The 27,610-nt window shown below is 43.5% G+C and overlaps 1 protein-coding gene across 5 annotated transcripts; it reads right to left on the bottom strand.

The window, feature by feature from the left end:
• Positions 1–27,442, bottom strand: SAG (S-antigen visual arrestin). Of its 5 annotated transcripts, none has more exons than XM_024111458.3 (15): positions 27,299–27,442; positions 26,156–26,322; positions 25,491–25,551; positions 25,336–25,380; positions 24,764–24,957; positions 22,134–22,193; positions 20,679–20,746; positions 20,359–20,494; positions 19,819–19,903; positions 17,962–18,034; positions 12,469–12,606; positions 12,066–12,143; positions 10,372–10,395; positions 9,856–9,920; positions 1–435 (listed from the first exon to the last, which is right to left on the bottom strand). In XM_024111458.3, the coding sequence occupies exons 2-15, from the start codon at positions 26,264–26,266 to the stop codon at positions 230–232; spliced, it is 1,344 nt and encodes a 447-aa protein (XP_023967226.2). In that variant the 5' UTR covers positions 26,267–26,322; positions 27,299–27,442; the 3' UTR covers positions 1–229. The 5 variants fall into 5 exon arrangements, with proteins under 5 accessions (XP_023967226.2, XP_023967228.2, XP_023967227.2 ...); XM_042853496.2 differs by lacking the exon at positions 1–435 and adding an exon at positions 5,217–5,329 and having other exon boundaries at positions 27,299–27,425; XM_024111460.3 differs by lacking the exon at positions 12,469–12,606 and having other exon boundaries at positions 106–435; positions 27,299–27,425.
• Positions 27,443–27,610: the final 168 nt, after the last annotated feature.

Here is a 27,610-nt window from a genome sequence, read left to right on the forward strand (position 1 = left end):
TCATCAGCTTGGCTTTAATAAACCTTTTATTTGGTAGCATCATAAATAAACATTGACTCATTATCCTCTCTGTTCATCTCTAGTGGCTGAACCACAGAGGTTTGAGTCTGCTACATCCTTTGGCTAACAAAGCCAGGTCTTTTAGTCCAGGCAGGAGAGGATCATGCTTTTAGATCCACTGCTCCAGAGTTCGATCCCTGCTGCTGACAGCGCACCTAGAGATATCACATTACAACAGCAAGACCTGGCAGTTTAATACAAACAAAAAACTACATCCTAATGTGTTTGTAACTACCATCAGAGCCCGTAGCTTCTCCAGAAGCCTGTTCTCCAAATCACTCATCATTTGGAGAAACAGCCTTATTCTCGTCTTCATCCAAATCTTGCAGCTGTTGACGAGAAAACTCCTCAAATACCAGGTCTTCATCCTGGGCACTGAAATGAAGGAAAGACAGGCCTTTCAAAACGGCATACCCCCTTTATACTGAGCTCAGTTTTCCACTGGGAGCCCTTCATCTTCACTTCTCTCTTCCCTTTACGTGCAGTGCCCTCTCACTTCACCAGTGGTGTCTTAAGTCCTGAACCAAAGGCCCCTGAAATCAATGGGTGTCTTTCCATTGACTTCAATGGGCTTTGGATCACATGCCTACAACCCAGCCCTGTTGAGCCAGCTGGGACAGCAGGTGTTTTCTACACCAGTCAGGATAGTAGCCATGGAAGTTTACTAAATGCTGTAACATGTCCTTCCCTGCTGAATAGCATCATCTCCAGCTGGACAGCTTGGAAACGGGAAGGGCCTTTACAGACCACTAGAATTAGCCTGTGGAACTGGTCTCATCTTGCTCATTCTACATTACGGTTCTGGACAAGACTAGGGGAATTTCAGATGCGTTAATTCACCAGGAGCTAGAATGACCAGCGGGACAATATTAAAAAGAAGCTTCATACCTCTCCATCACTGTAATTACCAGCATGCATAAAAAAGGAAAGAGGAGACACAGCAAAGGGTTAGAATAGAGTTTACTCTCAAGCTAATCAGGAATCTCACAAAATAAGAAGAGACAAAAAGATAACTCGTTTAGGAACTGGTGTTTTTTTCTGGAGCTTGAGGAGCAACCCAGAAAAACCTTATGTCATGACTATCTCAGTGCATAAAATAATGGTGCCCGGATGAAGCAAAATTAAATCACTTTAGGGCCTGTTTACATGTGGAAACTGACTGGCTTAGCTACAGCAGAGTAACTATACCATAGCTATCGCTATATCAGCATAACTCCCCATGTGGACGCTCAGGGCTTGTCTCCACTTACTGGGGGAATCAATGCACGGTGAGCGATCCACCGGGGATTGAAGACCCGCTAAATCGACCACTGCTCGCTCTCCGGTCGACTCCAGAACAAGAAGCATAAGGTAAGTCGATGGGAGAGTGTCTCTCGTTGACCCAGCGTGGTGTAGACACCGCAAAAAGTCAACCTAAGCTATTCACGTAGCTGGAGTTATGTAACTAAGATCGACTGTGCCCCATAGTGTAGACCTGCCCTCAGTCTGGAATAAGAGAGTTTATTCCAGTATAATTATGGAACTAAAGCTCTTAGTGGAAACATATTCCATCAGCAGAGCTCAGACATCAAAGGGACTAAGGAGCTAAAAAAATTTTCCCACACTGGCTTGCTAGGAACAACTGCTGCGAAAGGCGTCTGTGGGCTCACATATTAGCACCAAACAGAGGTGATACTGTTTTGTGACATGGTGTTCCTCTTAATTGGTCTGTCACTCTTATTTAAGTAGCCAGCCTGAACTGGAAGACGTCATTAATAAGCAATAAGTCAATTAAATCAAACGCTGTACAGAAGACGAAGAGGTAGGGACCACATTTCAACTCTTTTCTTTGGCAGCTTTTATTTTAGAGTGCAGAGCTCAGAATTTTACACTTGCTTAAATCTTACACTTAACCCTTTGGCACTAGCTGAATGCATTCACATGATGGGATTTTAGCCTATGCTTTCCCAGTGAGGAGCATTCATTGCTGCTCGCTTCCCTTTGGCTAACTTGGTGCCTTCAGCGGTCTCTCCATAAAGCAGTGATTAAGCAGAGTGTACGGTGTTGTGGTGGTGGAGGGTTTTTTTGTTTGTTTGTTGCGGGGGGGGGAAGAAGAGGGTGTCTGGTTTTCTGGTCACTTTAGCTCACCCAGTGACAGCTGCATCACCCACCCATCCCCCCGAGCCTAACTGCAGCCAGCTAGTCCAGACTGTCCCAGAAGTGGTCAGTGTCTGATTCTGGGTGTCTTAATAACTTGGTGCCAACTCAGGACACTGAGCTCTTGACTCCCAGTGGTGTTAAGCACCCACAACTCCAGCTGAAGTCAATGAACGGATGATTCTCAGCACTTCTGAAAACCAGGCCTTTAAAGTGCATCAGACCCAGCACCCATAAACAGAACCGCCTAAAATTAGTGGATCCTTTTTTAAAGCATGGGTCTGTATTTGTATTTCATACTCAGAGGATCATTTACTGTACTCATTGACTCCATTAAGAAATCTGGGATGTATGAATCTCACCCAATGGTCCATGCTCAATTGAAATGAGTTGGAAATTAAATATTTAGAGCAATACTTTTAGAACTGCCATCACACACCGTTTTGCTTTTGAATCAATGGTGTTAAATTTTTTTTCTTTAAATACAGTCTTTTGCTTTTTCTCCCATTTGAAGTCTGATAGTTACTAAGGAAACGATGACATCACTGATGGGGGCGAAGCTTAGTGGTATCCACAAGTGCAGTACGCAGTCAATTTTATATCATGGGCAGGGGTTTTAGTCAGATTTAGAGACTGTCAGGAGACGAGTTACATAGGTAGGTACTGTGCTATATGCAGCACCATAACACCCATGACACACTGCTAGGTAAGATTATGCTCCGAAAGACGCAATTATACTAATTTTAGCTTAAAGCAGCCTTTCCTTCCTACAGGCTCATTAGCTAAAGGCCAACACACACTAGCAGTGCTGGGGCCAGATTCTTGCCCCGATGCAATGTCATTCTTTGCCTCTTAGTTTACGTACAATTATCATGTAGCTAAAGTTCTCAAGAGCCTGAACAAGGCTATGCAATTTCTTGCAACAATCCAACGTCTAAATAAATACAACTCGGCCTTTCAGATTTGAGGCGGGTGGGGGGGTTGTCTCACAGGACAAAAAATAGTATTTCATCACATGGTGCTATAAGCTTGCATTGTGCAATCAGAGCAATAAATCTATAGAATTAAAGTTGGAACAGATGGTAATTTCTATTATAAGCCTGATTTTTATCCTCTCCTAGCTCTTGGGGGGAGGTGGCAGAGCATGTTTATCGATTTTTTTTTTTTTCAATTTTAGTAATTTTTGAAAGTTACTATGTAGCTAAGTATATTACAGGTATGAAATAAGGTTTAAAGAGATTGCAGCCAATGTGTACACACTGTATGAGAAATCCAAGGCACAGAGACTATACAGAAATCTGAGAAAGGAAAGGTAGTAATCCGTTCCTGTCCGTCCCCCAGGCATAGAAATAAAAAAGGAGAGAATAGTTAGCAATAGCCCTACACTTCCGATATAAGCTTTTAACTTTCAAAACAGCACGGTATCATTTATAAACACATTTAAGGGACAAAATCTGCTGATGCAACTCAACACAGCTCCATTTATTTCAATGGAGCTGTGCCAGCATAGACCAGTAGAAAATGTGGTGAGAGAAAGAGACCAAATCCTCGACTGCTTCCTCTGCTTCACACTTTGTTTGAGATTCCCTAGGCTCAATTCATCCCTGCACAAATAAACATGCTGATACTGGATACATTCTATTTACTCTGACCCTGTATAATCCTGGGTGAGTTTTTTGGGTGGTGATGGGGCAGGGGGAGAAACAGAGGTGGAATTAGCTCAGCTTAGCTCAGCCCACTGAGGGCATCTTAATATGGTTTTCTCCCCTGGCATTTTAATCCTACTATATTTTTGGCTTTATAATATGATCTCCTTCCTGTTTCTCAATAGCATTCCCCCCCCCAAAAAAACCTGAGACAACAAAGTAAGTAGGGAGGCATAACAGACAATTGGTAACTTTTAGCTCATCAGCAATAATGAAGGGAACAGAAAAGATGAGGATGACAACTGATCTCAAAGTCCCCACACATAAATGCATTTATCTATCCCTCTTAGAGGTTGCACAATCAGCTAAAAGAATTAGTCTATCTCCTGGTGCTTCTAGATTCCCTAAACACTGTTTGCTGCAGCTCAGTCTCTGCAATTAACTTTTGATCCACTTAATGAAATAACATCTAATTTGGAACTAACGAAGCACAACTTTTTTCTCAGAGTTCACTGAAAAACTGGTGGAATCACTATCACAAATCAAAAGCATGAAATCACTAACAGGAACAGTGACTAGAGATAATACAGGAAGCCAGAAACTGCAGGATCTGGACAGATTTTCAGTTTATCATCTTAATTTGGTAGGTTTTATTCTCTATTCTGGGACCCTAAAACACACTCATGTTGTATTTCTAAATCTGCTATGCAGGTTTCAAAGGGACTTTATTTTGTTCATTGTGTTTTCCTTTTTGAAGTGAAGGCATTTCTTTCCCCAATTAACTGCTTTTAGGGTTCCCCACACAATTACTGGCGAGTCTGTCCTGTTATTAAGTTATAGAAAATCTACTATTTTCATCTGTATGATAACCTAAAAATGAACTGTTAGAGAGGACTGTGATTTAGCAAATGATATGGGCTGCTTCTTTGGTAAGAGGATGTGGTGGAGGAGTGTTTTAGAGGGATGTTTTGCAATCCTGAATTTCCAATGTATCTTTTTTAAGGCCAAGAAAAAACAGATCTATACTCTGGCTCAGACTGGATTGAAGTAAGAGGAAGACCCCATGGCTCTGGCATTAGCGTTTTCCCATAGAGGCACCAGGCCTACTTCCATTGTTAGGTTGCTGAATGTTTGAACATGAGGGCACGTGTGCACACATGCCTATGTAATGAACTGTAGCTCCAAACAAACACCACAGCTGTCTTCATCAATCAAACCTGTAATCTTCAATTCCCATTCTATTTGAATTACAGGAGTAACAATTAGGTATCAAGAAAGAAGTATCTTTGCTGGGATCAGGCCCAAAGCTCATGCACAGTAGGATGAAGTATTACACTCTCCCAGTCAGATAAACTAATCCCAAGTATCTGAGTCCACAGGAGTTCAAGTCCATCTAGAGTGCTATTTTGCAACAAATCAGATTGTATACATACAGATGTGCTCACCGTTTGTTACACTTAGGGCTCATCTTCACTGCAACACGTAACCTGAATCAGTACAGTCAAGTTAGCCTAGCTCAAGTAAGAGTGGCCACACTGCAAAAGGACAGGCAAGCTACACAAAGCAATTGGATTAGTATCTGAGGAGTTGTGCAAACAGTAGCTGGAGCCTGTAGCTGGTCACTACATTATTAGCTTGAACATCAGCAACACTCAAACTTCAGCTCACACCCAGACAGGCCAGCTAGCTTGAGTTTAAAGCACCCTTTAACTCGAGCTACACATGTATTTGTGGACAGGAAGTGGGTTAGGGGTAACACAAGTTATATCTTGACCCAACACTGCAGTGAAGACAAACCCTTAGTTGTGGAATAATTTTTTTGGGGGAATAATTTAAAGAAACATAGTGAACTTAAAAAAAACAAACAAAAAACAATTATGTCTGAAAATATATCTACTGAAGTCACTAGAACTGAAAAGTTAGTAAGTGTTCCCACCCCCAAACCCCGTTTATTTATATTGTGCATTTGATAGCAATTTGGGTGAAGTTTGCAAAAGTACCTAGATGATTTAGCAGCTTTGTTTTGCTTTCAAAAATGACTCAGGGTCTCCTAAGACAATGGGACTCAGGCATTTTCAAAAATTGTGCTCTACATGACTCTGGAGCTGAAAAATCCTATGAATTTTCAATGAGACTTTGGCTCCTTAATCACTTAGACACTTAAACTGTTACCCTTGAAGATCTCCAGTCATTTCTACTGTTTCCTCTGCACAGTTAATCAGTTTCTCCTTTGCTGGAAAGACCCTTATAAACATCAAGAGGGGAGAAGGAAAAAATAGTTCTGATTTCTGTAAAACAATCTTTAGTTTAAAAACCCCTATGATATTCTATTTAAATGGTGATCAGCAATGGAAATTTTCCAAAATTAGCAAGTTTATTACAAATACAATGTTGGTACAATGTCCCTTATAATGTCTTCTCCCCCTCCCCTCCATGTGTGTGTGAAGGTGCCCTATTTTTATATTTTATACACATACACTCTTTCAATGCATGTGCCAACTTCTTGCAAATGTGGAAGTGGTCTTAATTTGAAGCACTCTGCATCTATTCAGATGTGATATCTGCCTACCCTCCATTTCTCCTGATACTCTACATTCTTCTGCCAAAATTATCTTCCTGAAGTGTGGGGAAGTAGAAGAGGGCTTTGCTGACAGCAAGCGTTAAAAAAAAAAAAAAAAAAAAAAAAAAAATCACATCATGCCACACACAAAAAATCATGTAATTAAAAAAAAAATCCATGGGATTTTGGGTTCTTTTGATTTGCCTCCTGCTTTGAGCCCTCAGGTTATACTCGCTAATATTTTCAAGCTTTTTTCTGCAGCCATGAGAGTTAGAAATATTGTAAATGAAAGGTGAGATTCTCATGCGCTCTTGATTCCAGCCATTGAGGCTTTTAAGAAATACTCCAAAACATGACAACACTCATGATGATAAAGTCACAACAGTTGGCAACACTGTCTTCTTTAATCTGCTTGCTTGAGGAGTAACAAACTGTTTGTTACTCATTCCCTCCCCTGAAGTCAATGTGCGAAGCTTAGAGTTTTGTGTTTCTCATATATTTGTGGAGCCATGTGTCTCCTTAACACTGCTATGGAGCAAGCATTTAGTTCAAATGCTTTAGTTTTTTGTTTTGATTTGGTGGCTCGACTTCTTATCATGGAGTTAGAATATTGAGCTCCGCTGTCTTATTTATTCAACATATCCTGCCATATACTTTATGGCCACTAGGTGTCTCGCTAGTTATAGTTCTGCCTACGAATTTGGTGTGGCATTTTTCCTTCTCCGTCGTGCAGTTTAAGATTCCAATCAAAGGGAAATCTAGTATGAGAAACAGTTTTAGAAATTCCTTCAGTTCGCGGCGTGCTGGCTGCCTTGGCCGGGCATGGCTTTAATACAAATATGTTTTTAAAAATTAGATTACTCTTTTTAGACCAGGTCACTACCCAGCCTTGAACAGCTCTATGAAAACATATCCAGAGCCATGTTAGCTGGAACTGAGTTTCACTTCCTAACAAAGGCAAAATTAACATGGATAGAACCTTTAGTCTGTGCCCTGATTTGTGGTGTTTCTCTCTCTCGGTACCAGTGTCCTCCTCTAATTCAAAGCAGATTAAAGAAGACAGGATTGATGTCTGTCCCTTTCAAGTGGGGATTACAGTTTAGGACAAAATGCCCATCTCTACAGAACCCTTCCCTTTTGTCCCCTCTAACCCTTTCCTTTCGGTACATCAGGGTTGGTTTGCTCATTTGACTTGGCATCACCTCTTTGCTAAACTTGTCCTGTAGTTCTCGCTCCATCCCAAAGAGCAATAGCTATGTTCTTGGGCACAACAGGATTGCACATAAATGCCGTGCTTTAGCTTTGGGCATTTAGTTATTTATTTTGCGGGCCCAAAGACAGGGAGAGAAGCAGTGAAGGAGCAAGGAATTTTTCTTTGAATACTATCAGAGGGGTAGCCGTGTTAGTCTGAATCTGTAAAAAGCAACAGAGGGTCCTGTGGCACCTTTGAGACTAACAGAAGTATTGGGAGCATAAGCTTTCGTGGGTAAGAACCTCACTTCTTCAGATGCAAGTAATGGAAATCTCCAGAGGCAGGTATAAATCAGTGTGGCGATAACGAGGTTAGTTCAATCAGGGAGGGTGAGGTGCTCTGATAGCAGTTGAGGTGTGAACACCAAGGGAGGAGAAACTGCTTCTGTAGTTGGATAGCCATTCACAGTCTTTGTTTAATCCTGATCTGATGGTGTCAAATTTGCAAATGAACTGGAGCTCAGCAGTTTCTCTTTGGAGTCTGGTCCTGAAGTTTTTTTGCTGTAAGATGGCTACCTTTACATCTGCTATTGTGTGGCCAGGGAGGTTGAAGTGTTCTCCTACAGGTTTTTGTATATTGCCATTCCTGATATCTGACTTGTGTCCATTTATCCTCTTGCGTAGTGACTGTCCAGTTTGGCCAATGTACACAGCAGAGGGGCATTGCTGGCATATGATGGCATATATAACATTGGTGGACGTGCAGATGAATGAGCCGGTGATGTTGTAGCTACAAAGTGACACACACACTATATATTATGGCCATACAATAAAGCCTGAGAAATAATCTCTGAAAGAAAATCAGAGGGGAGGTGTTTGTGTGTGCAGAGAATTGTAAGTGTTTTGTAAATATTGAAATCTTGCATTTAAATGTGTAAAAGTAACAAAATGGAGAAGTTTGTCTAATATGTAGCTCTTATATAGCACTTTTCGACAGTAGATACCAAAGTGCAAGGACTTTACTATCTCATAGCTTTTGTTTAAAAGTTATTCATAAGTATTCCAAATGCTATTTACAAAGTTTGTGTGTATTAAGTGTTTGATTACTAAGAAACTGTATGATACTCTCTTTCTTTGAAGCTGACTAGGGACTGTTAACTATATTCAAGGTTTTACATACAATAGCCCTGAGATTTAACTCTATGTAATGCTTTCTGAACATTTTGGAAGAGACAGAATGCTGACCTGTGCTGCAGCAAAAAGGTAAAACTGAAGTGCAGGAAATAGGGTGGGAATAATAGAGTTTAACATAATATTACCTCAGCACCCACCTGCCCATTACATATGTTTTGAGGTTATCTGGCACAGCAAACTCAGTTCAGGTCTCTTCCCTGCTCGGGAGGAGATTCTTCTGCTGGGGGAGGAGGGGTTTAATATGATAGAGGTCTATAAAATCATGACTGATGTGGAGAAAATGAATAGGGACGTGTTATTTACCCCATCCCTTGACACAAGAACCAGGGATCAACCAATGAAATCAAAGGCATCAGGTTTAAAAACAAACCAGGAAGTATTTCTTCACCCAACACACAGTCAACTTGTGGAACTTATTGCCAGGGGGATGTTGTGAAGCCAAAAGTATAACTGGGTTAAAAAAAAAAAAAATTAGATACGTTTACGGAGGGTAGGTCCATCAAGGCTATTAGCCAAGATGGTCACGGACATAAACCCATGCTCTGGGTGTCCCTAATCCTCTGACTGCCAGAAGCTGGGACTGGATAACAGAGATTGGATCACTCATTAACAGCCCTCTTCTGTTCATTCCCCCTGAAGCATTGGGCACTGGCCACTGTGGAAAGACAGGCAGGAGCGGCGCCAGGGTTTTTGCTGCCCTAGGTGGCAGCACTCCTCCTCTGAGCATTCAGGGGACCTGGGGTCTTCGGCGGTGGGGGTCCTTTCGCTCCGCATCTTCGGGGCAATTTCCACTGATGATCCAGAGCGGAACGACCCCCTGCCGCCGAATTTCCGCTGAGGGCGTCAAAATGCTGTCCCCCAAATCCTGCCGCCCTAGGCAACCGCCAGCCCTGAAGACAGGATACTGGGCTAGATGGACCATTTGTCTGACTCAGTATGGCTGTTCTGATGTTATTTTGAGGTTTCCCCTACAGCAGGAATCAAGGCATTCATAGCAAGCATCATAATATGCAAGAGACTGCAAGACATGGTGTAAGTAGTGAAAGCATGGAATGTGGCGTTACTGACCTCTTATGTTCGGTTCCTCAGGCTTGGGGTGCATGAGACGGAATGGCAGCTCTGTGCTGACTTCACTTTGGGGAGAGAAGAGAATGCATCATACCTACATGCCCATTAACTCCTGTTCCAGTCAAGCTACACCTCCCCAGTACGATCTACCCGTGTTTACTAGTCCAGTTCCACCCATTCCTAAAACTCAGCTACATTCAAAGTTCCCTGTCCCCACAAAAACCAAAACCACCAAGTTCAGATTTGCTCGCTCAAAACCCAACTGCAGCCATTGCTGTCCTCTACCATCGGTTCTAGCACAAGGCTTGCGCTTAGTCCTAAGTTACTTGTTTTGCTCCTTTCTAGAGACCATGCACATAACTAAAGCATGGACATCTTTATCACACTGGAGTATTCAGAGTCCTTTGACCTAACAGGTTAAGGGGTTTTTAATTTATGTGGGGGGTGGGGATAGGAGGCAAAGTGTCATGGCCATGATTGTGTGGTTTGGAAAGGCAGAAAATGTAGCAGCTTTACCTGGAGGTGAGATCTCCCAGCATGCTAGGTAAACAGAAAAACAAAAAGTGCTTGTAATGGGGTCTTTGCTCCATGAATACATCCAAAAAGGACAAAGCCAGGCTAACCCCCCATGCCCTATTCTCTCTTCAGTCATCTAGCACAATGGCTCTCTGACGGTGGGGCTCTGATGGTCCGGAGCACTTCCAGGTGGTCCATCTGAAAGGTTTCCACACAGATATTTCCTGCTCACTGGAGCACAATCCAGGATCCCAAGGCTTTCAAGAGGTTCTTTAGGTCAATAAAATTAGAGAAACCCAAAGCCCATCTCCGCACCCTGCATTGTTACTTAATGTCTATCTTCTGTGTAAATTCAGCTATGATCAATTCCGCAGAGAACACCAAAATTTGGGGTAATAAACACATGAGTGAACCAAAATGAGCTAGAGAAATTAGAGCAGTAAGGGCTGCAGGCATGGAAGAAAGATTCCATATGAACATAAAATCCTCTCACCAGGGTCGGAAAGAAAAAGCATATACAAATGGTGGAGTGGGCACCACCAGGAAGCCTCATCCCATTATATTACAGTGAGTTCATTTTCCTCATCTTCTTCACGTGCTCTCAGTATTCTTTTTCTTTTTTTTTTTTTGGTATAATCAAGTGCTGTAGAAAAGGGGCGGTGGGATTTGGAATCGGAGGCTGGGAGGAGAGTTGTCCATCATATCTTTAGTAGTTCGATGAGTTTATGAACCACTGAGTTATAGCAGCATCTCCACTGAATTCAGTTCCCACTGGCCCTTTCCCCAAACACTCCCATGACTTTTCTCTCTTCTCCAGCACAATGCAATGCTCAAATATAAACATCTCTGCTCAAAAAAATTAAGCAAGCAAGAATAAGAAATCAGACTATAAAGAATCAGATTAGGTGATACTTATGTATAAGTGTTACTTTGTCAAATCCATCCTATGGACTGAGGGAAGGGGGTTCTGAACCTCAAACAGCAAATGTTCACATGGCTCCATTCACAGCTGCCCCCTAAATCCACAGGATGGATCAAAACACAAGCCAGGAGACCATGCAAGACAATAGTTATTTTATCATAAGTACACGCCAAACCATTGACCCTGTTTTAGATTATAAGAGGATAGAGACACAGAGAATCCGGTGATGCTGAATGCAAGTGCAAATTAACACTTCCCACCAGTTGAGAGTTATTCTTGTCCCCTTCCATATTGCTAGTGATATCAGGAAGCTGAACTTCCCCCATGGAACTAAGTAGTGGGGGATGACACCAGCATTTCCCAGTAAGCTCAGTGGGTAGAAGGTCTGGACCACAGCATGTTTGGGCCCAGGGGTGAACATCTCAGCCTTGTGCAGTAGGCAAGTGAGGACTTGGAGATACATTTTTGATTGAAGCTCTATTTGCACTCTTACAGCATAAAAAATAACACATTTTCAAAATCAGAGGAGGCTACACTCAGAATTGAGCTGCAGGGGCATCTAGCATCTGAGGAAGATACTCCCCTTACAGATTGGGGAGAATTTAGGGCTGGCCAAGTGAGATGACATTGCCTAGAGGCTTCCAATCTCAAGTCAGCATGTTCTAAACTGCACCCCCTTTCTCCTAACTATGGACTGTACTGGGTATTCCTCTACAAAATGGGCACATTTTCCATCTCTATTCTATACAGATACCAAGTGCATTGCTCTTACCCTGAGACAATGAGTTTCACCTTCACCTTGTAGGCAACCAGAATCCCCAGCACTGTCTTGTCTATCCCATCCTTAATACTACAGGGAAGAAAAAGAAAAAAACAAACAGAGTGAGAACTACACAGTGCACTATTAGCAGATGGCTAGAGTCAAGCTGCCAAGTGAGCACATCCCATTCTCAGGTATTAAACATATTGAGTGACCTTGGACAGCCTGGAAATACCTGGAAATATATCCTGGGGGACATACCAAGATGAAACAGATCCCAGCCTGAATGAATATAAGTCACTCTTCCAACTTGACCTATACGCAAAACTGAATGTGATATTATAGGATATTCTCTCTCTACCCTCCCTTCCTCTGATACTCTCTATCAGTTGGTACCCTTCAGAATAGGACTCACATGGTACTGGAAGCCAAGTTGGTGTCTTCATCCTTTAACTTTCCATCGAGTGCTATGCCCCGTTTCTCACGGTTATTTGCCAGCAAAGGCAGAAGTATCAATGTCTTGGTGATGGTACTATTTGGCTGCACTTTCTCACTTGGAGTGGATTGGGGGGTGGGGGAGAGAGGAGAGAGAAACACACTCAGTTTAAGTACAGATCTGGTTATGGGAATTTCAGAACAGATTGCAGAGCCGGGCACCAACTGAGGTGAAAATGGACATAGGAGACAGAAGTGTTGAGGGTCTCTGGGTTAGGCTAAAAGGGGTAAAAAACAAGGGTGCTGTCATGCTAGGAGTCTACTACAGGCCACCTAACTAGGTGGAAGAGGTGGATGAAGCTTTTTTTAAACAACTAACAAAATCATCCAAAGCCCAAGATTTGGTGGTGATGGGGGACTTCAACTATCCAGATACATGTTGGGAAAATAACACAGCGGGGCACAGACTATCCAATAAGTTCTTGGACTGCATTGCAGACAACTTTTTATTTCAGAAGGTTGAAAAAGCTACCTGGGGGGAAGCTGTTCTAGACTTGATTTTAACAAATAGGGAGGAACTCGTTGAGAATTTGAAAGTAGAAGGCAGCTTGGGTGAAAGTGATCATGAAATCAGAGTTTGCAATTCTAAGGAAGGATAGAAGGGAGTACAGCAAAATAGAGACAATGGATTTCAGGAAGGCGGATTTTGGTAAGCTCAGAGAGCTGATAGGTAAGGTCCCATGGGAATCAAGACTGAGGGGAAAAACAACTGAGGCAAGTTGGCAGTTTTTCAAAGGGACACTATTAAGGGCCCAAAAGCAAGCTATTCCGCTGGGTAGGAAAGATAGAAAATGTGGCAAAAGACCACCTTGGCTTAACCACGAGATCTTGCATGATCTAAAAAATAAAAAGGAGTCACATAAAAATGGAAACTAGGACAGATTACAAAGGAAGAATATAGTCAAACAACACAGGAATGCAGGGGCAAGATTAGATAGGCAAAGGCACAAAATGAGCTCAAACTGGCTACAGGAATAAAGGGAAACAAGAAGACTTTTTATCAATACATTAGAAGCAAGAGGAAGACCAAGGACAGGATAGGCCCACTGCTCAGTGAGGAGGGAGAAACAGTAATAGGAAACTTGGAAATGGCAGAGATGCTTAATTACTTCTTTGTTTCGGTCTTCACCGAGAAGTCTGAAGGAATGCCTAACATAGTGAATACTAATGGAAAGGGGGGTAGGTTTAGAAGATAAAATAAAAAAAGAACAAGTTAAAAATCACTTAGAAAAGTTAGATGCCTGCAAGTCCCCAGGGCCTGATGAAATGCATCCTAGAATACTCAAGGAGCTAATAAAGGAGGTATCTGAGCCTCTAGCTATTATCTTTGGAAAATCATGGGAGACGGGAGAGATTCCAGAAGACTGGAAAAGGGCAAATATAGTGCCCATCTATAAGAAGGGAAATAAAAACAACCCAGGAAACTACAGACCAGTTAGTTTAACTTCTGTGCCAGGGAAGATAATGGAGCAAGTAATTAAAGAAATCATCTGCAAACACTTGGAAGGTGGTAAGGGTGATCGGGAATAGCCAGCATGGATTTGTAAAGAACAAATCGTGTCAAACCAATCTGACAGCTTTCTTTGATAGGATAACGAGTCTTGTGGATAAGAGAGAAGCGGTGGATGTGGTATACCTAGACTTTAGTAAGGCATTTGATACAGTCTCGCATGATATTCTTATCGATAAACAAGGCAAATACAATTTAGATGGGGCTACTATAAGGTGAGTGCATACCAAACTGGGAGGGATTGCAACTGCTTTGGAAGAGAAGGTCATAATTAAAAATGATCTGGACAAATTGGAGAAATGGTCTGAGGTAAACAGGATGAAGTTTAACAAAGACAAATGCAAAGTGCTCCACTTAGGAAGGAACAATCAGTTTCACACATACAAAATGGGAAGAGACTGTCTAAGAAGGAGTATGGCAGAAAGGGATCTAGGGGTTATGGTGGACCACAAGCTAAATATGAGTCAACAGTGTGATGCTGTTGCAGAAAAAGCAAACATGATTCTGGGATGCATTAACAGGTGTGTTGTGAGCAAGACATGAGAAGTCATTCTTCCGCTCTACTCTGCGCTGGTTAGGTCTCAACTGGAGTATTGTGTCCAGTTCTGGGCACCGCATTTCAAGAAAGATGTGGAGAAATTGGAAAGGGTCCAGAGAAGAGCAACAAGAATGATTAAAGGTCTTGAGAACATGACCTATGAAGGAAGGCTGAAGGAATTGGGTTTGTTTAGTTTGGAAAAGAGAAGACAGAGGGGACATGATAGCAGTTTTCAGGTATCTAAAAGGGTGTCATAAGGAGGAGAGAGAAAACTTGTTCACTTTAGCCTCTAAGGATAGAACAAGAAGCAATGGGCTTAAACTGCAGCAAGGGAGGTCTAGGTTGGACATTAGGAAAAAGTTCCTAACTGTCAGGGTGGTTAAACACTGGAATAAATTGCCTAGGGAGGTTGTGGAATCTCCATCTCTGGAGATATTTAAGAGTAGGTTAGATAAATATCTATCAGGGATGGTCTAGACAGTATTTGGTCCTGCCATGAGGGCAGGGGATGAATCTATGAAACTGTTCAGTACTTTCCAGGGAAAAAATGCCTTAAAAACAAAGCTATGTCTGGCTTGATCTACAACCGAGAGCAGAAAATCCAACATTTCAGGCCAGGCCCTGTCCATACTAGCAAAGCAAACTTCAAAGCATTCCTGAAAATGGAGCAAGTGGTTTCATACCATAATCATGTAACTGGTTTTCATGCATTAAGGCCAGAAGGGACCATTATGATCTAATCTGATCTCCTGCCACACAAAGGACATTCAATTTCATCCAATTAATTTTCAAGCCCTTGATTTCTGGTCGCACTACCCCATATCTTTTAGAAACACATCGAGTCTTGATTTAAAGACTTCAGGTGAAGGAAGATCCTCCACCCTCCTTGGTAAATTGTTCCAAGGATTAGTTACCCTCATTGTTAAAATTTCGCACCTTTATTTCTAGCCTGAACTTGTTTAGCTTCCACTTCCAGCCATTGCAATTTGTGGACCAGTGGGTATGACTATACTGCAAAAACAAAACCACAAAAACCCTGCAGCATTAGTCTTAGTCTGAGTCTGGGTCAACTAACTCTGTCTCACAGACTTGCACTACGGGGCTAAAAATAGCAGTGTAGTCATTCCCACTTGCGCTGGAACCCAGGCTCTGAAACCTGGTGAGGGGGTGGGTTCAGATACCAGGCTCCAGCCTGAGTTGGAATGTCTACGCTGCTATTTTTAGCCCTGTAGCACTAGTCTGCGTCAGTCGACCCAGACTCAGACTCTCTGCCGTGGGTTTTCAGCTAGACTAGAGATCCTTCTACTGCTCCCCATGTAGGCCAGCAACAAGTCACCTATTGGATAAGTAAAGTAAACCGAGTTTCTTAAGTCTCACAATCATGTCAAGAAACCACAAATAAACTCCCAGTGTGAATGGAATATCAGCAAAATAAGTTACAGTACTTAATCTCAGATCAAATCGATAAGACAACAACTCTGCTTTTCTCTTTAATTACTCAGCCCTCTAACCCCTTGGCACCAACCCCTTCTACATTACTGAATAGACCATTTAGGCTTACAGCCTGGAGCATTACACGACTCATGTGTTAGTGCTCCAGTCTACACAAAACAGACTAACTCAGGACTGCAAAGCTCATTTTTTCCCAGTCAAGCACTTGGTGAGCGGGCAGCAGGCCAAGGATTGGCATTTAGGAGGTCAGCAGGCTGTGTGCCAGAATCCAGTTGGTTACTTTATCTGGGCTATCTGGCAAGGATACACTGGTGAACTTAATGCAGATCGTTAGGTTTGGGGATTTTAAAATTATGTAAAAGACACGAACACGGTGGGATTTTTTTTTTAAACAATAGATATAAAAATAATGGATACGGAATCAAAAACAAAGGTACAGCTCAACATACAGCTCAATTTGTGGAGGGGAGGGATAGCTCCGTGGTTTGAGCATTGGCCTGCTAAACCCAGGGTTGTGAGTTCAATCCTTGAGGGGGCCACTTGGGGAATCTGGGGCAAAATCAGTACTTGGTCCTGCTAGTGAAGGCAGGGGACTGGACTCGATGACCTTTCAAGGTCCCTTCCAGTTCTAGGAGATGGGATATCTCCATTAATAAAAAAAATACGTAGCAGCTGTGGGCCCATTTTTGCCCCCTCTGGGAACTGTATTCATAACCAAAGACAGAATCAAGTCCTGTTTTCCTGGAAACTCACCCACCACTAGAAGGGACTGTTTTATGGTTAGCTCAGGCTAGTATGTTATTACTCAATTGTTGGTCTAATAAAGTCTCACTCACTAATAATATCTACACAGCTACTGTGATCTTAACTACACATTGAAAACCGGGTAAATATATATAGACTGCTATTTTAAGAGAGGTGTTTCATTGACCTGACACTCAATTCTGAAGGCTCAATTAAAGTTATTCAGTTAAGCAGGTATTTTGGGGATGTGCCCCACAGTTTTGAAAGCCTATAACTAATTTAATAAAATAAAATAGCCCCCTTGAATGGGATGGTCTGGCAGTTTCAGTGCAGGATGTGGCATAGCTGTTGTGACTCTCAGAAGAGTGCTCTGTAAGCCAGCCATAGCCTGGGGTGACAATTACAAGTCATCATTTTGAAACTCCTTTAAAGATGGATGGGATGGATTTATGCTCTTATCACAGTTAACCTATGGAACTCGTTGCCAGGAGATGTTGTGAAGGCCAAAACTATAACAGGGTTCATAAAAGAACTAGAAAAGTTCCTGGAGAATAGGTCCATCGATGGCTATTAGCCAGGATGGGCAGGGATGCAACCCCATGCTCTGAGTGTCCCCCACTTCTGTTTGCCAGAAGCTGGGGATTGGTCACTTGATGATTACCTGTCCTGTTCATTCCCTCTGAAGCACCTGGCATTGGCCACTGTCGGAAGACAGGATACTGGGCTAGATGGACCATTGATCTGACCCAGTATGGCTATTCTTATGTATTGGAATATCCCGCCTTTCAGATCCCTGAGTGGAGGGCTGGGGCAGTCCCTGGCTGGATGGGAGAGGAGACCCCCATCTCATGTCTTTTCCATTGTTTCAAATGAAATTACAGATGGCAAGAGAATTCTCCATGTATCTAATGAACTGTTTTCATCCGGGGCATGGGGTGGAGAGAGAGAGAGAGAGAGAGAGAATAGGATTGATCATCAAAAACATGATAGCTTACCTCTGTCAGCATCCCCTTAGTCTGAGGTGTGGCAGGGCAGGGTTGCACCAGGAAACTAGCTCCAGACCATAGCTGAGAGCCTTTAATTTCTGGTGAGAGAAGGTACTTAAAAGGGGAGTGAAGGAAATGACTGAGCAGGGTAGGGAAGGGAAAGCAGGACAATCAGATACTCACTGCACCTCCTCCATTGCTATCGCCTTCGTGTAATAGTCACTCGAGTACAAAACCACATTGGCAACTTGCTCCACTGAGAGAGAAAGAACAAAAACAGGAGTGAGGGGATAGAATCAATTATACAGACACAGCATATAAACAATGTAAACGACTGCCCTTCTCAAGAAGGAACAAACAGGGACAGCAGTTACAGCCCATACAATTCACAGACCTCCCGTATAACACAAGCTCTAGAATTTTACCCAGTTACCCCCACATTGAGTTCAATAACGTGTGTTTGATTAAACACATCTTCCAGAAAGGTACAGTGTCCCGAAGCCATCAAAAGATGGAGAATCCACTATTTCCCTTGGTAGTTTGTTCCAATGGTTAATCATCTTCAGTGGTAAAAATGTACACCTTATTTCTAATTTGAATTTGTCTGGCTTTAGACAAATGGTATTTTCTCCCTGTGGAGATCACAATCAATCCCCTCTTGATCTTTTGGATATCAAACAGATTGAGTTCTTAAGTCTTTCACTATAAGGCATTTTCTACCCAGCCTTCATATCATTTGTGTCTATCTTCTGCACCCTCCCCAATTTTTCAACATCATCTTTAAAATGTGACCCCAGAACTGGAAGCAGTGTTCCAGTATCAGTCTCCCCAGTGCTGTATGCAGGAGTATCACCACCACCCTCCTCCTACTCACTCATCCCGTTTATATAGCCAAGGATCGGATTCATCCTTTTTGCTGCAGTATCGCACTGGAGATCACGCCGAGTTGCTTGTCCACTATGACCCCTAAACTCCTTGACAGAATCACTGCTTCCCTGGATATAGTCCCCTATTCTGTAGGTATGGCCTGAATTCTTTGTTCCTTGATGAGCAACCTGGCATTTGTCTGTATGAAAACACATTTTGTTTGAATGGCCCAGCTTACCAAGTCACTCTGTAGGACTGCCCTGTCATTTACCATTCTGCCAACCTGTGTGTCGTCTGCAAATTTTATCAGCAGTGATGTTCTATATACTTCCAGATCACTGATAAAAACATTGAATAGTGCCAGGCCCAGAACTGATCTCTACAGAACCACTAGAAATAACCACATTCAATGACAATTCCCCATTGACAACTACCAAGTGTCCTGCTGCTCACTCAAACTCTGCATTTCACATATTTAAGACCATCATCTTCCCACACAGGAGGCAGCATGCTTTAAAGCACTGGACTGGGACTCTGGAGACCTGCTTTCTACTGCCAGCTCTGCCACCGACCCATTGCCTGGCACTGGGCAAGTCATTTGCCCTCCTTGTGCCTCTGTTTCCCCTCCTATCCTTTGTCTCTCTCACTAGGTGTTTGTAGATGGCCTAATATAATGGGGGTTTAATCTTAGTTGTGGCCTTTAAATGTTACCATAATACAAATTAAAGCCAGGCAGTACTGGAACTGAACCCAACACCCTGCCCTTGACCTTCCTCAGGGAGAAGGGGGGAACCCCTTCAGTACTCTAAGGTGGGCAGTCTCCCATAACAAGAACTCTCTTGCCAGCTGTCATTTCGCTTGTAACAGTGGTGGGCCGAAAAGCAGTGCAAAATCATGCACACTTTGAAAAGGCACATCTAGAGCGGTCGTAGACAATTCCTAGCAGAGGGCAATGGAGGGACAGGGTGACAGCTCTGGAGAGTCCCATTTCCTGAAGGGCAGCAGAGGCAATGGAGCAGCATAGGGACACTGACAGGGAGATGGAATGGAGCAGGGTGACCCCTGGTCTGTTTAAGTGAGGGACACTAATAGGTTCCAGATCTGACGACAGGATGAAACACAAACCCACCCTGCGTAGCTCCCATGGGATTAAGGACAACAATAAAAACGCACCCAGCACTCTGATCTTCTTCACTGTTTTCTCTGTATTGTTGGTCACGGTGACAGTGACAGGAATGGGCTCGCCATGGTAAAACACCTGGAAGAGTCAGATGGGCTCAGCACATGGCACACAACCCAGCAGAAGGGCTTGTACAATTTAAAAAATACAATGCTAGTCCCAGCCATTTGCAACAGAAACCCCTGTGGACTCATGAGAGGGCATCAACTACTCCAGGTACATACACCCTCAGCTCCTACGGCCTGACCCAAAGCCCACTGAAGCCAATGGGAGTCTTTCCACTGACTTCAGTAGTCAGTCACTATTGAACTGTGTAGCAGAGCACCAGTGAGGGAGCTCACACACACTCCATTCCTGGCTACTGCCAACAGCAGCTACTGCGAGAAATGGTGTCAGAGCACTTGAATGTTGGGGCAAGTCAGAACAAACTGAATCCAGACACGAACGTCTCAGGGAGGAGGTCTTGGGGCAGCGAAGTAGGTATTTGCGTCTGAGCAATGAGCAGACGGAGCTCTCTGGGGCAGACTGCTCACCTCTTTACTCAGACGTGCTCTCAGGTGCAGTGGCTTGCTGGACATGAAAAACTGCCAGGTGGTTTCAGCTTGAGGCTGGGGTCCTGGTTCTTCTGGGGCATACTGTACTTTACGGATCAACAGGCGCACAAAGTTCCTGAGGAGCGGCAAACAGAACTGAAATTACGCAGAGCAGAACCTCCTATTTCACTGGAGTGGTTGTTCACCTGCATTCACATCCCTTTCGGAACGTTTCTGATGGAAGGATCTGAACACAGATACCCAGAGCAGAGCTGAACAAGCTCCAAGGGACTGTCCTGATTCCATACACATTCTGTTACCTTTTGGGAATTCGCTCTTCCACGTTCTCTGTACAGAAAGCTTTCACCTCAAAGTCCACCCCGCAGCACTGCCAGAGAGAGAGAGAGAGAGAGAGAGAGAGAGAGAGGGAAGCTGTGAAATTTGCTAAGTGGTTAGCAGCCTTCCTATTCAAGGAACTCTGCAGGTGTAATACCCAGGGTTTGGAAAATCTTATTCCTGAACTTGACAACTGACCAGGGCCGGCTTCAGCCACCAGCTTACCAAGCAGGTGCTTGGGGCGGCCACTTCGGAGAGGGGCGGCACATCCAGCTGTTCAGCGGCAATTTGGCAGACGGTCCCTCACTCCCGCTCGGAGCAAAGGACCTCCCGCTGAATTGCCGCCGCAGATCGCGATCACGCTTTTGTTGTTGTTTGTTTGTTTGGCTGCTTGGGGCGGCCAAAACCCTGGAGCCGGCCCTGCAATTGACACCTCCAAGCCTATTATGTTTTCTTGTGAGGCAAGTGCTATAGACTCACTCTGAGCAACATGCCCCATGTTTCTTGAAGATTAGCCAGCCTGTCCCGTATTTCTAAAATGACTAACATCAGCACCTGAGATGTGGAATTCCTTTACAGATTGGACCTTCCTTTTTTGCCACTTGGAGTCTAAGAATAACTCTTTGCAATCAGACAGAGCTGATTGTTGTCCCTGCAGGATCATGCGCATATTGGACACTGCTTCTAAGGTACATGTGGCCAAGTCCCATTTGGTTCTCTCTTTAAAGATTTGTGAAACCTTTTGCTAAAATACTTTTGCTAAATCCTTTGGCTAATTTCCAGTGTCTGCCCAACACCTTCTGCATCACTTTTTCATAAGTCCAGTCTAGTTGTTTGGACAAGTATCCAATATTTTAAAATGCATTATCCTTGAGTAACAGCTCTTGTTACCTAGTTACTCTTAACCTGTTTTTTAATATTTTTTTTTACCCAAACATGTAACACAAGTTCTTTCCACATATGCTTTAAATTAATGGGAGATCTTGGCACTTGGTCTTAAAAAAAGGCATTAGGTTTCAGACACTTGAGTGTGAGCCTCTGTGATGTGAGTGAATATTTAATATAAGCTTGTCTGACATCACAACACTTATTTCGTTTGTGGCCAACCCACATCTCCTGTAGTATTCTGAAGGAAATGGAGTCTCAGGTTTCAGTGAAATGCTTCCCTTCCCCCCCCCCCTCCCACCAACTGTTATGTTGCTATTTATATGTTACTAAATGAGACTGGATACTCAAAATGCCTCTGACTCCATCCCACTTTCTAGCTTATTTCCTGTTGGGTGGTTCACAAGATTGCACTATGCCACATCTTCGGTTAACTTCTGTATTACCTAGCTCTTGCTCTGAAAATATTTGAACCAGATATGCATCTCTTGCTCTTTCCTGTGAATTTCTTCCTCAGTAGAAGTACTGAATATATAAAACCCTGTTGGTCTCACCTTCCCAACATCATGAGGGGCTGGTTGCAGGGAGACTGAACAGGGCAGATAGTCTGGAAACTGAGGAGAAAAAAAAACAGAAACATTATCCAGATCCCCAACTGTATTGCTCCTAAAATGATACAGTGCTCGTGAAAGGTGCATGAGTGACAGCCTGAGACAGCACAGCCCGTTAGTTCTCCATAAAAGAGCAGCCTGGGCAGCATCAAGGCAAGCTTCCCCACACTATTCCGCCTAAGTGCCCCAGTCAGGCACTGGAGGGACCACTGACATTGTTAATTGTATTCCAGTAGTGCCTAGAGAGCCCAGTTGAGAGAGAGGTCCCGGTGTTCTAGGCACTGTACAAATGTAAGGTCCTTGGGGCAGGAACTTCTAATTTAAATAGACAAGACAAAGGGTGGGAGGAGAAACAAAGGACCAGAGAGGGGAAATGACTGCCCGAAGTCAGACAACAAGTTGGTAGCAGAGCCCCAGGATTAGAACCCAGGACTCCTGACTTCCAGTCCAGTGCCCTACCCAGGAGATCATTCTGCTTCCCTTTCAGAGGAGTGACTGAAAGATAGTCGATTCACGTAAGGGTCACATGGGCACAGAGACTGAACTAACGAGGCCAGGGATCGTGTTTGAGGGCATCTGTCCATGAGGAACTGGACTGAGATCACTAGAACAGTCAGCAGAGAAAGAGCACTTGGTCGCTTCTGGCCTGGGCAGGATGTGAGCTTGTGATCAAAGGCTCCAGCTCTGCCCCGCTGGAATGACATGACCTGGAAGAGAGACTTGTGGAGTTCTACCAATCTAGAAATCCCAACAGTCTGAGCTTGGTGGAGGTCTCCATTTTGTACCTGAATGGTTAGGAGACATGTCACAAGCCTAGACTTTGCAGAGTCAATTGAAAGCCTATTTGCTACAGTATTAGTATATGGCAGATTCTAAATCTGGATCCTACTAGATACTATGGTCTCTAAGGCAGAGTGAAGGGGATGGGATGTCTCGGGGGCAGGAAGAGGAAGCAGACATACTGGCTGTAGATTTACTCATGTTAGTGTTTTCTATAGCACCTATCAAAGTGGTATCTAAGATGTTCTGATGATACAGTGACAGGCGCCAGTATAAGCATCTAGACAGGCTGCTAAAAGATTTGCACAGCAACATTTTGAGGGGACTTCATGAGTCTCTGGGCCAGACGTGCATGAGGAAGCTTGGGAGCAGGCTAGCAATGGTGTTTTGGGAGATAGCAGGTGGAAGGGCAAGGGCTGGGGTAGAGGTGCCAACAGACTGGGCAGAGGGAAGGAGCTGGGCATCCTGAAAAATGGCCACGGAAGTGGTAGCAGCCAGGTTAAGTATCTGACTGCCACTGAGGCCTGTAACCTGGGTGTCACCTTCGACTCTGCTCTCTCACCGGAGCGACATTCAGGCCATCTCTAAATCCAACTGCTTTCTCCACACAGCATCTCCAAACTCCAGCCCCTTCTCTTGTCCACACAGCCAAAACTCTTGTCGAAGCCCGCATCACTTCACATCCTGACTACTGCAGCCTTCTCCTTTCTGGCATGGATTACTGCCCCTCTGCTCCCCTCAACTCTATTCAGAATGCTGCTGCTAAGGTCGCCTTCTTGGCTAGTCACTCTGACCACATCAGCCTTCCGAGGCCCGCCTCCACATCAAATACAAACTTCTTCATAACTCAGTCTGACTCCACTTCACGGAACTAGAAACCTATCGCACTGCCAACCCTTGCCCTCCCTCTCTAAGCATTCCCAGCCTTTTCCTCCACCAGCCAACTTCTTTGAACATCTCATCCTATTTCATATGCTGCCCCTTATGCACAGGAAAAGCTCCCCACTAAAATCAGTGCAGCCACTTCCTTACCTTCTTTCATACCCCTCAAGATGCAGGTCTGCTGCAGAACATACAAAATCCAGCCTGCTGCCCATAGCCACGCAGGTATCAAGCGGTAACTTCCCTTCTTTCCTTTCTCAGATCCCACCCCAGTAAAATATTTGCAATAAATGTAACTAAAAGCAGGGCCAATTTGCCACGAGATTCATTTGCTTCTGTGTTGTATCCACATCCCCTACTCTTGGCCATGTGTGTCTTTAGACTGTAAGCCCCAGGGGCTGTCTCTGATCTGTGCTTATACAATGCCAAGCATTAGGAGGCCACTAAACCCAGTTGGGCTTTTGGGTGCTACCCAAATATAAGCAATAATTGTATTAACTCATTTTAATAATTATTCCAGCAAAATGTAGAGTTTTTTTGCAAATCAATTCCACAACTCAAGGCATAGACAGCCTCATGAGTACACAAGGCAGTAGTATAAGCAAATACTCTGGCAATAGGGGTGCGAGAGACAGAGGTGGAAACATTAAGGGCGTCTGTTGTCATAAAATCGTTATGGTTCCCTTTATAAGGAATTTTTCTGTGCGCAGTCAGGACCCCTCCAGTTTGTTAAATCCCTAGCACACTTGGGGAGGTAAATAATGGTGCCATCTAACCTCTGACTCAAGGTTAGAGTTTTAGGTAACATTGGATTAATTATTAATCTCCTCTTCAGATTATCATGGAGTGCTGACAGGCTGGATAATAAGGGTCAAGGAGAAGTGGGTCAGAGGCTCATATGAGGGACTTACTGTTAAAACAAAGGGGTAAGCATTGTTCCCCAGCTTCTTCATCAGACATTCCTGCAATTGGGAGAGAGATTCCCGTTTTTCCACTGGTGGGTACAACTGTATCCTAGAGAAAAAAAGATCCTTTCGGAAGGTCAGGCCCATCACATCAATGTCTTCTTGGCCATACCGGAAAGCACAAGTCAGAGTCACATACACTGGAAAGAACATACACAGTAAATTACACATTTAGTGTGCAGCCAATTCAGAGATTCTGAGACTTAGAGACCATCTGTGTTACAATTACGAAGTCCAGGAAGACAGTTACAACAGTGTTGTATCTCCCCTCCGCGTCTCCCCGCCCCCCGCCTCGGTTCCAATTCATAATATAGTGAAGATCTTAAGTTTGTTTTGTAACGAGACTGAAGCCTTGGACCATATTCAAACAGCATGTCCAACAACCAGGGGTTCTCTCACCAGGATGGGGTTAATTTTGCATAAGACAACTAGAGCCCTGAAAGCAGGAGAGATCCTTGCTTTGCAGTGAGAGATCACTGAAGAGCTAGCAATCTCTGAAATCATTTAAAACATCAAACCCTTCTTTCCCTTGACGATCTCGGGATCCACTAACAAGACACCATCTAGACAGAAAGAAATAGAAAAGAGTAAATATTAAGCAGTATGAAGAAAAAAATAATTGGGGTTTATTAAGTCAAAGAAACCTGTAAGAAGAGCTTGTGTCTGGACTTACCTACAGGTTCCACCCCATCTATGTGGTCAATGAAGTCTCGTTTTCCCAGATAGATAGTCACCTGTAGGAAGGAGGCAATGCAGATGGGGCAAGACAAGCCAGGGCATCAATCCTGCCAAGAGCTGAGCACTCTAGCCCAATTGAGCAAAATAACTTTTTAAAGCATATGCTTAAATGTTAAGCACATGAGTAGTTCCCAATGAAATCATCAGGACTATTCATGAGCTTCAGTATTTAACTGGATCAGGGTAGAGGGCTCAGCATGTTGCAGGGCTGAACTCCAAAAGCACCACACAATTCCTTGTGTCTGCGGCACAGGAGCTGTACAGTGAAGGACTTTTGCCTCGAATTGGAAAGACGGCGAGTCAGCCTTGATTTAGACATCTGGGCAGCCAACAGAGACACATCCAATGAGGTGATGGGGAGAAGCGTTGCCATCCTATCTAAGACTGGTCATTATGTTAACATGCAAGTAGTCCACTTTATCAATTCTCTAACATAACACCACGCCCTAGCAGTTGGCTGAGTATAAATCAAATTATTTTCAAAAGAAGTGGGGTGAAGACAAGTGTCCCATAAATAAATCCCCAGGTAAGTGAGGCCGTGGCCCTGTGCCCCCATGCCTCAAACTGGTGGGTATGTATGCCAATTACTGTGCTACTTACAGCCTTATCACGGGACATCTTCTTGTAGACAACATGTGATAGAGGGGGACTGGTGTTCTTCAGAGAAATTGAGGAAAGAGTAGCCACCTTATGAGACTCAGCACAGCTCATTTCCACGGATGGGTGGGAGACCGGGAAAGAACAAAGCCTTCCTGCAGCAAGAGATCCTTGGCCAAGTGTCAAGAAGAGATGATGAGATTATAGTTATGTTGAATAGGATCCAAAAATCTTAACCAACCAATGTAGTGCATTAAAACAGACTATTCCCTCTGAAAACTCAAGTCAACTCTGGTGCTGGGGGGGGATGGTTTCCTTTTATATTACCCTTTCCTTTTTCATTTAAGCTTCCAAAGTTAATGCAAAGTTCAATTTTCAAGCTACCAATGGGAGTTACGAAGCTAAATTCTCTCAGATGGCTTTGGGTTGGTGGGGGGTGGGGGGCGGGAAAGTAAGATGAATAAGTGCAAGCAGAAGCAGGCCAAACACCTGATGAGATTTTTTTTTTTTAAATTTGACCTTTTAACCCAGACTGGAATTTAAAAACAAAAACAAAGTTTCCATTTTTCAAAAGTTTGTTAGAAAATTCAAAGCAAAACTATTTAGTCTTTTGATTGTTCTGTGGGTGCATGGTTGGGTTCAGTTTCCCTTTTTCGGCATTGCCTATTTTGATTGATCAGCTTAGTCACGTGATAGGATTATTTCAAAAATTTAAGGCTTTCAACTCCTCAAAAAGTTCAGTTTCAAAAATATCCATGTGAAAATTAAACTAAGCATTACAGAAGACAATGAAAATGCTTACTGATTTCATCTATTTTTCAACCACTTCTGCTTCTTATGTTACCCTATGAACCTTTACAATACGGCGTGACATTTATTAGGAACTTGCACAACACAGACACTCAGAAATTAGTTTCTGACTCCCTCCTAGAAAAAGCTGGTCCTTCACTTCACCTTTGGAATCAGTTCACTGAAGGAAGTATTTTGAAAGGCCAGGATTACAGAGAAAACTGAAAACATTCCCCCCCTTTGCCAAAGTTGGAGCACCTTTTCCAAGACCAGTATGGAATTCCTTGGTGGAACATGTGAGCTACAGGATTTGAGAAAGAGGAAACTAGGGAAAGAAATAGCAGTATCTTTAAATACCTTGCAGTGCTCCAAATTCCACAGCAGCCACCAGAGGAGAAAGTTCCCTGAGCAATAAGATGAGAACTCCTCTTAAACCACTGAACAAAGGTGAATTTTCCAGACAGACAGGTCCGGCAGATGTTCCCCTGTCTGTGGGAGAGACTCACTAGCCTGCTGGTGAAAAAGGAGGGCAATTTGTAGCCCGAATTGAAAATGGGTTTCTAGTTCTTACTGCCCACATTTCCAAGAACTAATCCCCTTCAAGCAGCAAATATTGTACCTGGATTAAGAACAGATCTGCTAGGTTAGCAGTGCTGTGTATTACTTAAG

Source organism: Chrysemys picta, chromosome 9 (genome assembly GCF_011386835.1).
Source record: "Chrysemys picta bellii isolate R12L10 chromosome 9, ASM1138683v2, whole genome shotgun sequence".
NCBI classification, from domain to species: domain Eukaryota; kingdom Metazoa; phylum Chordata; order Testudines; family Emydidae; genus Chrysemys; species Chrysemys picta.

Excerpts from the sequence above, each read along its gene's own strand:
- SAG (XM_024111458.3), bottom strand. The coding sequence starts at position 26,266 with ATGAGCTGTGCTGAGTCTCATAAGGTGGCTACTCTTTCCTCAATTTCT. Across the intron at positions 18,035-19,818 it reads GAAGAAGATCAGAGTGCTGG|TGGAGCAAGTTGCCAATGTG; the intron begins GTGCGTTTTTAT and ends TTTCTCTCTCAG. Across the intron at positions 12,607-17,961 it reads ATAGCAATGGAGGAGGTGCA|TGAGAAAGTGCAGCCAAATA; the intron begins GTGAGTATCTGA and ends ATCCACTCCAAG.